At 29.6% G+C, this 14223-nt stretch overlaps 1 protein-coding gene across 2 annotated transcripts in view; it reads left to right on the top strand.

Moving 5' to 3' along the window:
- Top2 (DNA topoisomerase 2) overlaps positions 1–14223 on the top strand; it is a 127145-nt gene that overhangs the window by 49760 nt on the left and 63162 nt on the right. For both annotated transcript variants that reach the window (XM_075368649.1, XM_075368647.1), the window contains exons 11-15: positions 3742–3851; positions 5169–5399; positions 5659–5906; positions 10104–10335; positions 12495–12697. In XM_075368649.1, coding sequence (XP_075224764.1) covers positions 3742–3851; positions 5169–5399; positions 5659–5906; positions 10104–10335; positions 12495–12697 — 1024 coding nt within the window. The remainder of the gene's footprint in view (positions 1–3741; positions 3852–5168; positions 5400–5658; positions 5907–10103; positions 10336–12494; positions 12698–14223) is intronic.

Raw genomic sequence — 14223 nt, 5'->3', positions numbered from 1 at the left:
CAATTATTGGAACTGTTATTCTTTTAACCAATCACTGGAGTTTTTAAGATAATTTTATTTTGGTGATGAGACATGTTTGGTGATAACATAGAAACATGTGTTTTGTAAAGAAATTTTTACTACACAATTTTCTTAGCATCTATGCATCATCACTTGTAAAATTATGTCAAAGTTCATATCTAGTTTTTCCTTTTTTCTTACATATGAAGTTGTAAAATATGTTTAAATTATTCCTATTAAAATTCAGCTTTGAATTCTGAATCATGAAAATTATAATATATATTTATATATATATAGTATAGTATATTTATATATAGTAAAAAGAACTAATTAAAAATACAAAATTTAACTAAATGAAAATATATAATTTTTAAAAATGAAACATAAAAAAACAAAACATCAAAATTTAAAATATTATTACAAACAAAACATTTAAAAAAAAGATTTATAAAAACTTGCTTTATACTTCTTAGTCATATTAATAAAATTATACATTGCATGAGTAATTAGTAGGTTAATGCAAATTTAAACCCTGCATAGCCGTTTTGCAGATTTTGCAATTTTTTTACTTTTACAACCTTAATTTCTACCCTTAATTGAGTACTATTATGAATTTATACATCCTTAGCATTTACTTAAACATTCACAGTTATATATATATGCAGATTTTTTAATGTTAAGTAGTATATTCATTTTTTTGTATGCTATTCATTATAATAATATGTTAAATTTATATTTATTAGGTTGGATTATTTTTGTACTTCAATTTGATAATTTAAAATATATATTGTGTTTTACCCATTCACCTATTTCTTTGATTAGATTACTTTTTATTATTTGAACGTTAAAATGATTGGGGACTTAAAAAATATAGTGGAGTAATAAGAAAATTGTTGTTTGTAAACAGTTAATTTTGAAAAGAATGTGATATAAGTATTTGTTACTGATGAACAAGTATTGTACAGTGTATTTTTAAATTCAAAATCATTTATGTATTTATTTATTTGTAGTACTATTTTCTTGATATATGTTTGCCTTGAAGTAGGTAATTTAAAATTTTTCAAATAAGCATGTACTGGGATGTATCCTTGGTCTACCAAGAGCTGCTCTAATTAGAATAAATGTTTTATTAAGATGTGCATCATATGTTCCTCCCCATATCTTGATTCCATATTGAAAAAATGAGTGAGCATATGCAAAATATATAATTTTTATTTCAAGATCTTATATTTTATATAAAGTATGTATAAGGCATTTTATTTTGATGTTAAATATTGTACATGAACATTCCATTTCATATAATGGTCCAATATTATTTAAAGATATTTTATTGACTTCGTCTATTGACTGACAGTGACGGTTATTGTTTATTGATTTGCCGTTATTTACTGAACATGTATGTAGTTTTAGTTGAAATTCACCAGGGGGTTTACATTTTCAGAAGGCGATAACAATATATATTTTGTCATACTTAGATTGTGTGTAAGAATATGACTTTCAAACCAAGATTTTACCATAAGTAATCCATGGGTAGCACTCTTGCATACTTCATTCCACATCTCGCCTGAATAAAAACCAGAGCTGTGTCATTAGCAAAAGATAGTATGATACTGTTTGGAAGGTTCAGTTTTAAAAAATTGTTGACAATTATTAATTATTATTATATTTAAAATTGTAGTGATATATAAAATTGTTCGCACTGTTAAAAAGACAAAATAAACGAGTTTTAGGAAGCTAAAGAAAGAATGTGTATATATTTGGTAAAATATGATGTCATGTATCAGAAAGAGACTACATCACAGCATATTTTAATCAGCCATCTGGTGAATATTGTTACTTAATGAAAATATTTACTGACATATATTCTGAAACTTGTATTGTTTAAAATAATCCTCTTTTAGTTGTGCAAACACATAGTGTTATACTTAGTTGCACTATTGTACCATGGTACTGTTGCACTATGGTAAAATTGGCTGTTTTACAATTCATTTAGATTGCATGTAAATTTTAATTGTAAATTAATTTTGAATCATGATTTTTCATTTCTTTTGCCTTTTTTGTTTGTACTTAGATTTCTTTGTGTACTGAATTATCAGATGATTATAATTAGATATTGAAAAATTTCTGAAATTGCAACTTCTTTGCTCAACTTTAATAATCCCACATACATATGTTTCTGTTAGTGTATGATCAGTCTTACTTTTGGTTTACTCTTTACAATCTTTAAAATAACAATGTAATTGTTTTGAAGATCTTCATTCAATTCCACACCATAAAGAGCTGTGAGATGTCCCATTATGGTTTACCATTCCATAATCATCACAGACTTAACAACTTTGAAAACTTGAGTGCTGAGGTACATTCAGATTAGCATACCTGGCCAAGAATATTAAGTAGTTCCATTGTTGCATATCTCTTGAAATGTGTCTTGTTAAGAAGGAACAATTGTCCAAATCTGCTGTTGTTAAGATGTAAATATGAATTAATATTTTCTTGCGAAATGATTTCTTGAAATATTTACTATTCCATGACTCACCTTGGGCTTAGATAATTATTATCATTCTCTTTGTTATGAATCACATGAATATTCGCAGTCTGGCTTCCCTAAAATTTCCTGAGTTTGTTAATCATCTGAAATTTTGTTCAGAGATGATTTTGGTAATTCATTTTCTATACTTAGTCTGCCAACAGATGATTTTCATATTAAAGGATTAATAATAAATTTTCCAAGCTTCTTTTCTTGAATTCATCACACTTATTTATAAAAGCCACTAAAAAGAATGACTTAATCAGTTTCTTTTTGATTTCAGAATTTGAAGAATGAAAAAGCGAGAATGACAATTTGCATTCATATAATTTTACTACAAAGCCTTGTTTTCCATGATTTGTATAGTTTAATATATTTTTTCTCATTCTAAAATTTATATGGAATGGTTAAATTCTTTGAATGTTGTTAAATACTGTTACCTGTAATACCATTTTGTTCTCTTGTGATTATTTTTCTGGGCTTTTTTTTACTGATTTCATTCCTGCAGTTTTCATAATTGTTTAACAATCTTTTGCAATTTGTTGGTTGCTTTGACACCCTTTTAGAAATCCAAAATCCATCTGCAGCCTGTAAATGTTCTTACAATCACTAAATATTACAAAATATTACATTGCCTTCTGAAACATATTGGCTTATATTTCATCAATAATTCATTGAGACATGTTGCTAGTTAATACTCTACTACTCTCCTACTAATTTACTCTACTGTAAATACTAAATAGAAGAAACAAAATATTATTCCAAGATAATTTTTGTTATAAAAACATCAACTTTCTTTTCAGTTTTCTTGCTGAACAAAGGTTATGGTTAATCTTGTATAATAATTTCATTTGCTAATACGGTATTCAAACTGACATGTTATTAACACAGCAATGATCTAATCATTTGTTGCACTACAAATTGCTATAATTCTGTACTGAAAAGAAGCCATACCTGCATTATATTCATAAGCTACAGGAAATGTTTTATTAAACCTGGTTTTGCCATGTTTACCCTTATTTCAAAGTAAAAGGATGTGATCCTTTTACTTTCTAGAATGTTGTTTTCCCTAATATGTAAAAACAAAAGTGGAAAATGGGTGAATTGTTTTTAACTCGGTTCATAATCAGTAATAATAAGAAAATAAAATAATTGTTAAAATTTATTTATCGGCATGATGGAACTTTTAAAACAAAGTATTATTTTTATTTTAGGTTTGGGTACCTCCACTTCCAAGGAGGCTAAAGAATATTTTTCAAATATGGATCGCCATCGTATACGTTTCAAATATTCTGGTGAAGATTGTGATAAATCAGTTGTTATGGTAAGTGATATATTTTTAGAATAGTTTGTACAGATGTTTTGGGATATAATAGAATTCTGTTTTTTGCCCTTATCTGTTGAGAGTTAGCCATATGTAAGGTAAGCCAGAATTATTTACTTCAGGAGTATGTGTTTAATATTGCTTTATTTTGTAGGATTCTAATATGTATTTATTTTTAATTCTTGTAATTTATTTATTTTGAATATCTGGAATAATCTTCTAGTAGTGTGGATATATTTCAACAACTCTAAGGGTGCTAACTGTTATTTGGAACAAAAACATTTAGGATGTCCTTCACAAGCGTCCTGTTCGTTTTATATATAATAAACTGAATGAGACAAAGATTAATATTTATATCTCTAGGGGAAGCGGGTATCTCAGGAAATTTGAAGGTAAAGCTCCAAGAATGGTGACAAATAATGAGAATTCAGACACACTCCCTATTTGAATTACAGACATAAAAAAATAGTCTAACCAACATTATTAGAAACACTGAGCAATCAATGTAGAAGATCAAATACCAAGTTGAGTGTGATCAAAATTACTCCATATAAATTGAAGAGTAATGCAATATTACTCTTCACAAGAACAATTGGTTTGACTAGACTGAGAAGAATCAGTCGCATATGAATAATAAATTGATATGTGATTACCAGTTAAGTAAGTCAATTGTGTGCTTTTGACAAGCTCGTCACAGTTAAGCATTTATAGTATACAAAAACTACAGAAAGAGGTATCAGTTAAGAAACAATATTGCTGCTGATTTGGAAAATGGCTAAGATGAAACAATAGTTATTCACCTCCATGCCAGCAGATTACTAACCTGTTTGTAGTAAGTCTTTGGTGACATTAAGTTTTGTGTTATAGAAGATCCCCTTTGTGAAGGCCCTTTACATTTGAGTGTAGTTTTGTATTGTATAGCATTTGCATGTTAGTGTTTAATGTTAAGTTTATTTTTGTGTTTAAATGTAAGAACCCTATATACACTTATATCAGACAATCCTATTGGTGATTTTACATTTTTAAACACTGTTACAAGAGCTAATTACAAGCTGTACAAGACCTTAGAAGTTGATGCCCATATATTTTCCCCTTCTCAAAAAAAGTAGTGTGGTCTGTATGCGTTTCTATTTTATACCCTTTTCTCAGATGAGGTAAACTTAAAATAATAACTCTAAATAATAACTTTTATATCTTGATTATTGTTATGAAAAAACAATTTTTATATTACGTTTTTTTATTATTTTTGTGTAATTTTTTTGCTGTTTTTAGTAGCTCACCTTTAATTGTTAACATTGTTTTGTATCTAAATTATAGGCTTTTAGTAGAAAAATGGTTGATGCCAGAAAAAAATGGCTTACAAATTGGATGACTGAGTGCAAGCGCAGGCAAGAACTTGGTTTACCTGAAGATTATCTTTACACTAAAGATATACGTTATGTTACTTACAAGGATTTTGTTAATAAGGAACTTGTATTATTCAGTAATATGGATATTGAAAGATCTATACCAAGTGCAGTTGATGGATTGAAACCTGGTTCCAGAAAGGTAGATATAAATTGTCGCTTTATTTTTTGTTTTATATTTGTATTATGGCTAATTTATTTAACCACATATAAATAAGTTATGACAATAATGGTAAAATAAACTAGTTTAAAAGATATCTTTTGGATTTGTTTTATTTATTATATTAAATGCATGTAAGTTAGGTATAGTGTAAACTAGTCTGGTTATGTTAGTTATAAAATCTGTACTATTGCTGCTTAACTTTTATTGTTCCTGATTTTAGATGTTTGAAATGTTCTAGGTACTTTTTACTTGTTTAAAAAGAAATGATAAACGTGAAATAAAGGTTGCACAGTTGGCTGGTTCAGTTGCTGAACATTCAGCGTATCATCATGGTGAAATGTCATTAATGACTACTATTATTAATCTTGCTCAAAACTTTGTTGGCAGTAACAATATTAATTTATTACAACCCATTGGTCAGTTTGGCACCAGATTACAAGGTGGTAAGGATGCTGCCAGCCCTCGATATATCTTCACCATGCTCAGGTATACATATTTTATGTATTAAATGTAAATTTTGCCTGTTTTTTTAATTATTGCTATTGTGATTAACAGTTGTGAAATAAATGTTGAAATTAATAAACCATTGGGTTTTATCATCCAACGCACCAAGGGTGCCTCTTAGGTGGCTGATATCATCTTGCCACCCACTAGCATCGTAGAGATGCTCTGTGTAAAGCTTCGTTTATAGTAGTCGTAATCATTCAGTTAAGCTTTGTTTTTTGTTTTTGTAGGCGTGTACTTGTGTTTATAGAGAATGTGTATTTGTACTTTATCTTTTTTATTATTATAGAGTTTTTGTTATTCTTTGAGTATGGCTGATGATTAAATTGCAATTTCTTCACAACTGAAGAGAACATGTTTATTGGCACAAAAATTTGTTTTAGACAGATGAACTAAAAACGATTTTAGAGTGTGATAGTAGCGTCGATGATCTTGATGACTCGGGTAATTATTGGGGGAGATAGTGACAGATGATAATATTATCAATATTATTGGTACATATAAATCCTGAAGAACTTATTAGTGATAATAACGATGTAGTTTATCCTGAAGTAAATTAAAAAAAAAAAACAGTTGAAAGAAAAACCGAAAATTATATAGACAAGTAGACCACCTAACTTAAAGAAAATTGACTTTACTAGAAATTCTGGTGTATTTCAGAACATACCGAATGAAGGTAAAGGTTTGTTAATCTATTTGCAGATGATGAGTTTTTGATCTGATTTTAAATGAGACAAACTTATATGCTAATAATTTAAAAATGGAATTTTGAAGTCCAACAAATCAAAACCCCCAAATTCAGCTATATTATCTTGGAAAGAACTAGAGGGAAGAGTTGCAAATATTTCTTTGTCTTCTACTTCATGTGGGAAGTACTAGATTGAATTGTTTGAAAGATTATTGGGTTACTCATCGACTGTATAAGATATCTTGTTTCCATAATTACATGGGAAGAAATAGATATATGACAATTTTGAGGTACTTTCATTTCTGTCAGATTCCTAAAACAGAAGTTATAACTGACTTTGTGTAAAATAAGGCCCTTATTGTAATTATTTAATGACAAAATGAGTGCATTATATTATCCTAAAAAAGTATTGTTGATGATTTTATGGCGTGGTCATTTGATCTTGCATCAATATATAAAAAAAAAGCGTAAATACGGTAGGTATCAAACTATTTATTGACCGAACCTGAAGGATCAATTCTCAAAGTATCCGTCTATACATGCTGCTAATATTGTCTTACATCTGATGCAAGAATAAATAATGTCTGTATACTGAATTTACATTGACAATTTTTAATTCATTTCATTTGTCTAAAAAATTGTTAGAAATAGATACATACAAGACTGGTACTTTTTGAAAAGACCAAAAAGATAAACCTATAAATGTTGGTGAGGCAAAACTTAAGAGTGGGGAATATACTTGTAGGAATCTGTAAGTGGTGAGACAAAAGAGATGTCATGTACTTATCCATTGAATTCAAAAACAAACTTATAGAGACCGAAACTAGAAGAGGTCAAAACAAAACTAAAACGGAGCCTATAGCAATATATAATAAATATATATTGGGCATAGATCATCAAGATCAAATGTATCTATTATCTCTGTGGCTGAAAAATGATTTCATATTGAGATGATGTTACTGAATTCTTTCAGACTTTATTACAAGCACAAAAATATCAAAATTCCTTTTCAAGATTTCTGGTGGCTGTAACAGAGGAACTGTTACCTGAAAGTTCATCGCAGGAGGAAATAGTACCTGGTCCAGTTGTTCAAGGAAGTCATTTCACTAGCAATTGTTAATATAGTGAAAAAAAAGGTTGCACATTTTGAAAAAATGCAATCAGTGTGCTAAAAATAGCAAGATGTCCTGATCTTGGTTTGTTTTGAATGTTATGAGTCATACCACACGTAAAATTGTTAGGCCTAAACTCTGTTTTAAATATTTCTATCAGCTTTTAAGTATAAATTATTAAGTATAATGGCCTATTTCATTCATGATATTTTAATTTAAAAAAAAATATGTTTTGTTTGTGTAATCTCTTATTTTTGCTTTAGTTTGAGGTTTTGGATATATGTATAATTAGTTCACACTATCTTAATTTTTTCAATGTTATTACTGATAATTCAGTTATATTACTGATAATTATTATTACTAATTTTCATGCTATTGTATCAGCTATGTAATCATTAGATTTATCTATAATAAACAAAATTGAAAAACATTCATTTTTGATGTCTTAATTTTAGGCCTATTTTCCTTGAAAAGTAAATATATATAAATATACTAAATAAGTAAAAAATTTCAACACTATAAAAAGAAACACATATAAGTATTTTATTATCTTAATAAGGCTGCACCACAGAGAACCACTTTTCCAGTGGTCATATAACTGTTTTCTTTCAAGGAACCAAAGACGCCACAGAGGTATTTTTGAAAAATTATCAATAAAAATGTAAATTACAAAAGTTATCTCTAAAGTAAAGATCGTTTCATTGTAAAAAAATTTATTCTGAAAACTTTATGAAGATTTTTTATTTCTCTTTAACTACTTACCTTATACTATTCTATACGATTTCCACATGAATTAAGACATTTATTGTAGCAGTACACCAGCTTCAATATACCCTCATCGTATTCTTCTGCTGCCAGTACATTTAGCTACTGATTAACAGCATTTTTAAGTTCATTGTCACCCGCAAATTGCTTACCACTTAAAAATTCTTTTAATTTACCAAACAGATAGTAATCAGATGGAGCTAAGTCTGGACTATGTGGTTGGTGATAGTAAATTTCCCAACCAAGTGTTCTCAGTAAATCACATGTTGGACCTGCAACAAGTGGGTGTGCATTATTGTGCAGCAGGACAAGGCCATCGATCAGCCGCCCACATCAACCGATTTTGAATGGTGTGCTGTAACTTATGTAAAATTTCACAGTAGGCTTCTGCATTTATGGTCATTCCAAGTGCCATGAAATCAATCAGCATTATGCCAAACCGATCCCAAAATCGGATGCAAAATTGGTCGTTTGCATCTAAATGGCTGTGGCTTGACCTTTGTTGGTTTGGTTGGTGATCGAGGATGACGCCATTCACTTGACTGCTATTTTCTCTCAGGTGTGTAATACGAAATCGATGTTTCATCGTTGGTAACAATTGGATTAAGGAACTCTTTATCACCTTTTTGTGTAACGCACCAAAAATTCCAAAGCCGATCCCATTCGGAATTTTTTGTGACATTCCGTTATGTGGGGCACTCAATGTACACAAACCTGAAGCTGAAGCTTAAATGGTCATGAATAATGCGATCAATAACAACTCTTGAAACATCAGGAAAAAGAAGGGTAAGATCAGAAATTGTTGAGCGACCAACTATCTTTTCTGATTTCATCATAGATGTGTTTCAACAAGTCCTCAGTAATTACCGAGGGCCTCCTTGAACATTCTTCATCGTGCACATTAATTCTATTTTCTAAACCTTTCACATCATTTTCGCACATTTGTTTCGTTTATTACATTATCACCATGCATAGCAACCAATTGCCTATGAATATTCATCCAGCTTAATGTTTTGATGGTTTAAAAAACATATGACTCCATGTATTTCACAGTTTGTAGCAATATAGATTTTCTTATTCATTTTATAACGTAATAACTCACTCTTAATCAAGGAAACTACGACAACTTATGGACAACAATGCTGTTTGTACATTACTTTGTGGCCATAAACAACACAGGTTTACCAACCTTAAGGAAAGAAATTTCCCAGCGGTCTTTACTTTAGAGAGATCACTCTTATACTATCCTTTATTCATCAGTATATGTTAGATTCATAATTAAATCAAAATATGAAAAACACAAGTTGGGTTTTTCAAAGAATATGATAATTTCCCCGTGGCATTGAATGTGTTGAACAGGTTATATTGGTGCTTAATTCTTCCTAAAAAAATTTTAAAGCGTTTCCTTCTAAGATTTGTACATGAAATATTTCTAACTGGAAAATTAAGTGTTTTACAGGGAAATTGTAATAGTTTGCTTATCAATGAATGCAGAGTCACATTCTGTAGTGCCAGGTTTGGTAGTATGCCAGATAACTTGTTACTAATTAATATTTCATTTTGCTACTGTGTATTCTACACTTTGAATAAATGATTGGTGATTTCTTTTTTCAGCCCGCTTACAAGATTGATTTTCCACCCTCATGATGATCCATTATTGAAGTATCTTCGTGATGATAACCAAAAAGTTGAGCCAGAATGGTATATACCGATAATTCCTATGATGATTGTTAATGGAGCTGATGGAATTGGCACTGGATGGATGACTAGAATTCCTAACTATAACCCAAGAGAAATAATAGACAATTTAAAAAAAATGATTGTTGGTGAAGAACCATCTGTTATGGTCAGTATGTTGCTCTTACAATTATAAAAATGTGTTTTGAGGTTTGAAAAATTACGTTTTTACAGTATTTTATTTAAAAATATATACGAGGTGTGTGAGAAAAGTAATGAGACTGACTTTTTACTTACCAAAGTTTTTATTTTTTTTCAAACAACAATATTATCCCCTTTAAAGTAGTTCCCTTGAGCAGCTATATACCGGCGGAGTCATTGTTCCCACTCCTGGTAGCAGCACTGGAAGGCTTCAACTGGTAGGGCTTTTAACTGGTCAGTCACAGTCTTTTGAATGTTCTCCAGAGTCCCAAACTGACGTCCTTTTAAGACATGTTTCAATTTCAGGAAAAGGAAAAAGTCACAGGGACTCAAATCAGGTGAAAAGAGAGTTGAGGAATTGTAGGAATGCGTTTTGAGGTAAAAAATTCCGTGATGGAAATGGCCGTGTGACACGGGGCATTATCAGATGAAGCTTCCACTTATCTGCAATGTCTGGTCTCACGCGAATCACTCTTTTTCCTGAGCCTTTCAAGGACACCTTTGTAAAACACTTGGTTGACAGTTTGTCCTGGAGGAACAAATTCTTTATGCACGATACCCCTACTGTCAAAAAGCAAATCAGCATGGTTTTGATTTGCTCATTTGACATTTTTTCGGTCGAGGAGATGGTGGAGTGTGCCACTCTTCGCTTTGCCGCTTTGTTTCAGGATCGTACTCAAATATCCAGGATTCATCCCCCGTGATCACACGATTGAAGAATTCTTGGTCATTGTCAATCCTCTCAAGAAGATCAACGCATACATTTCTTCGATTGACCTTCTGTTCCGTTGTGAGGTTTTTCGGCACTGATTTTGCACAAACCTTTCATATGTCCAAATCGTCTGTCAAAATTTTATGTATGATGAAAGTGTTTAAATTTAACTATTCACTCATCATCCTTATTGTTAAAAGACGGTCTGATCTCACAAGAACCCTCACACTTACAAGTTTAACTTTGCACTGTCTTAATTGTTGAGAGCTTGTGAGGCAGTGAAGAAACCTTTGATGTAAATTAGTCTAGGAATATCAGTTGTACGTGTTATTGCAGTATCAATTGAATGGCTTCATAACAGCATTTAACATTTTTTATGGAAAAGTTAAATTTATATGTTAATTTGGCTATTCAGATTAGTCTTAATTATTTTTATTTCTATTCTAAAGAATTTTAAAAGCATCATGCATTAATTCATCACTTTAGGCAGATATAGAAATATCATTTTTGAATGTTCTGGCTAATTTTATTAAAGATAATCATGTTAAAATACCTAAATGATTTTTTTTCCTATTATATGACTATGATATAATTGATATATTTATGAGAAACAATTAACCAAATAAAAATAACAATTCAGTCTTTTCTTCTCCAAAAATTCTTGCCACTTACAGGAAAATCTTGTTTTGGTTTTATGTTTATATTTATTAAATTTTAATTTATGTAAAAATTAAAATTGTTTTATGTTTTTTTTTTAATAAATTTACATTCGTTTTCAATTTTAGCATTTTCATTTTGCCATCAAGTGGCTTTATAACTTTCTATTTCACTTTATGTGGTAATCTGTCACTCACTTTATATTGAATTTAATTAAAATATTTAATACTTGATAACATTTTAATTTAAGTGAAACAGAAGAAACTTTTTCCACCTTATAATACAGGTGAATATTATGCTTTAAAGTAGTGACAAAAACTCAAAAAATATTTGAAAACAAAGAAGTTATAAAAAAATTGAGGTCAGGAAACAAATTGATCAGTTCAAATAGTAGCAAATTTGATTGGCGACAAAACCTTGTTATATCAGCAACGAAAACATTTGAAAGGCAGCTTTTCATCTTTCGATAAATTTTTACAAAGTAAAAAGGAAAATACATTCTTAATATAGACATACATGCTAAGAGTGCAAATGGGAAGGATAGTTCATTACATTAATGTTTCTATTACTCAGTTGTCAATTGAGTATATTTTCTTAGTTCATTGTCTAGTGTAAACCAGTTTTCATAATTGAAAAATATTTAAATTAATTTTCTGTAAAAGAAAGAAGGAAAATTATTAATATCCAATATACACATGTTTAAAATAAATCTTTCCTTTTACGATAAGCTAATTTTTGAATTTATTCTTTGATTTCAGAAACCATGGTACAAAAATTTTAAAGGTGAAATTGACACATTGGGCACTGATCGATACATATTTAATGGCGAGATAAGTATCATCAATGAGACTAAGGTTGAAATTACTGAGTTGCCTGTTGGTACATGGACACAACAGTATAAGGAGTCTGTACTAGAAGTCATGCTGAATGGCCAAACTGAAAAATGTCCACCATCTATAACGTAAGCTTGATATTATTTACATTGCTTTTTTTGCTAGATAATTAACATTTTTCATCATATAATAAGTTAATATATGTTTGATTCCTGTCTGGATAGGTTTATCTTTTTTCTGTTTAGTCCAGATGACAAACAAGATTTACAAAATATTAAATCATTGTATATATGACAATAAATTGGGCAGTCTGATTGTTGGGTAAAGTTAACAAAAAACACACAGCTCGTATTTACCAAAAGAAATTGGAAAAAAAACAAATGAACTTAAGTTAAATCATAACCTTAAAAAATAAAAATAAATTATGAAATTAACAAAACTTAATGATACTTAATAAATATCAGCTGAATCAACATATGAATAATGATATTAAATGAGAAAATACATGAATATACATTTTTCAGATACACATTTTGAAATTCTACAAATTAACAAAGCCTGAAAACAAGAGAACATAAAACAACCTTATTTTCAAATTAGATACTTAAAACATAACATCAATAGAAAAGTAGAATTGGAAAACAGTTGCACTACTGACATATACTGTAGTATGAAAATTAGCAATGAACAGATGTCATTAACTTAGAAAAATAAATTACAACAATTCTTATTATTGGCACTGACCTTTCCTGATTTATGAACAACAAACTTAGCATTAAATAATTCAAACATGTAATTCTAGTTTAATGAAGAAAAAAGGCCACAATAATATTCTAGTACAAAAAGAGTTAATTACAATATAAACACATTAAAATAAGTAATAATATATAAATAGAGTTCATTTTAGTAAATAAGCTTTCTTTAAAATATGAAATTACAAAGAAGTCTAAAACATAACTGCACATCAGGAGTAACTTGCTTTAGGTTAATTTTAGAGCAGTGTTATGAATACAGCTCATGAGTAGAAAAGGATTAATCTCGGCGATTAACAAGTTACAAGATTAAATTATAGAGTTAATTATCATGACAACAAATTGCAATAATAAAGCACGTAAAATAGGTTGCAGCTGAACAATGACATAACCTTATATAAGTCACCTGTCGTGACTGTACTTAAGTGAGTAAATGGTTTTTTAAATTAAACTTGAAATCGAAAGGCATAAGATATGATGAACTTAATGTTCCACAAATTTTAATGATAAAATAACTTTAACGTAATAAATAATGAAAATTGAACTTGCCTGTAGCACACAAATATTAGCAAGAGACGAACTTGTGAATGAAGGTAAATGAATACATACAGTAATCCTGGGGGTGTAGTCCGCAGTGGTGTATCAGGAATACGGGGGTGAGACGTGGTTTAGAGGTTGAGCAGGACGTGGCGTCTCAAAAATGTAGCAACGAGTTCGGAGAGATTCTGCATCGATGAAAATGTAATCCGCAGCTAGAGAAAGTTTGGCGTCGATAGAATTGGCAGTTTGTAGTAATTGAAGCACTTTCAGCATAGACGTAATATACAGAATTTGAAGATTAAACTTGACAAAGAAATGAGGCAAAAACAAAACATAGAGATTGGTGAAATAACGAACCACTG

Source organism: Lycorma delicatula, chromosome 6, assembly GCF_047948215.1.
Source record: "Lycorma delicatula isolate Av1 chromosome 6, ASM4794821v1, whole genome shotgun sequence".
In the NCBI taxonomy this organism is placed as follows: Eukaryota; Metazoa; Arthropoda; class Insecta; order Hemiptera; family Fulgoridae; genus Lycorma; species Lycorma delicatula.
The sequence above is the reverse complement of the archived record's forward strand: the minus strand, read 5'-3'. Positions and strand labels throughout refer to the sequence as shown.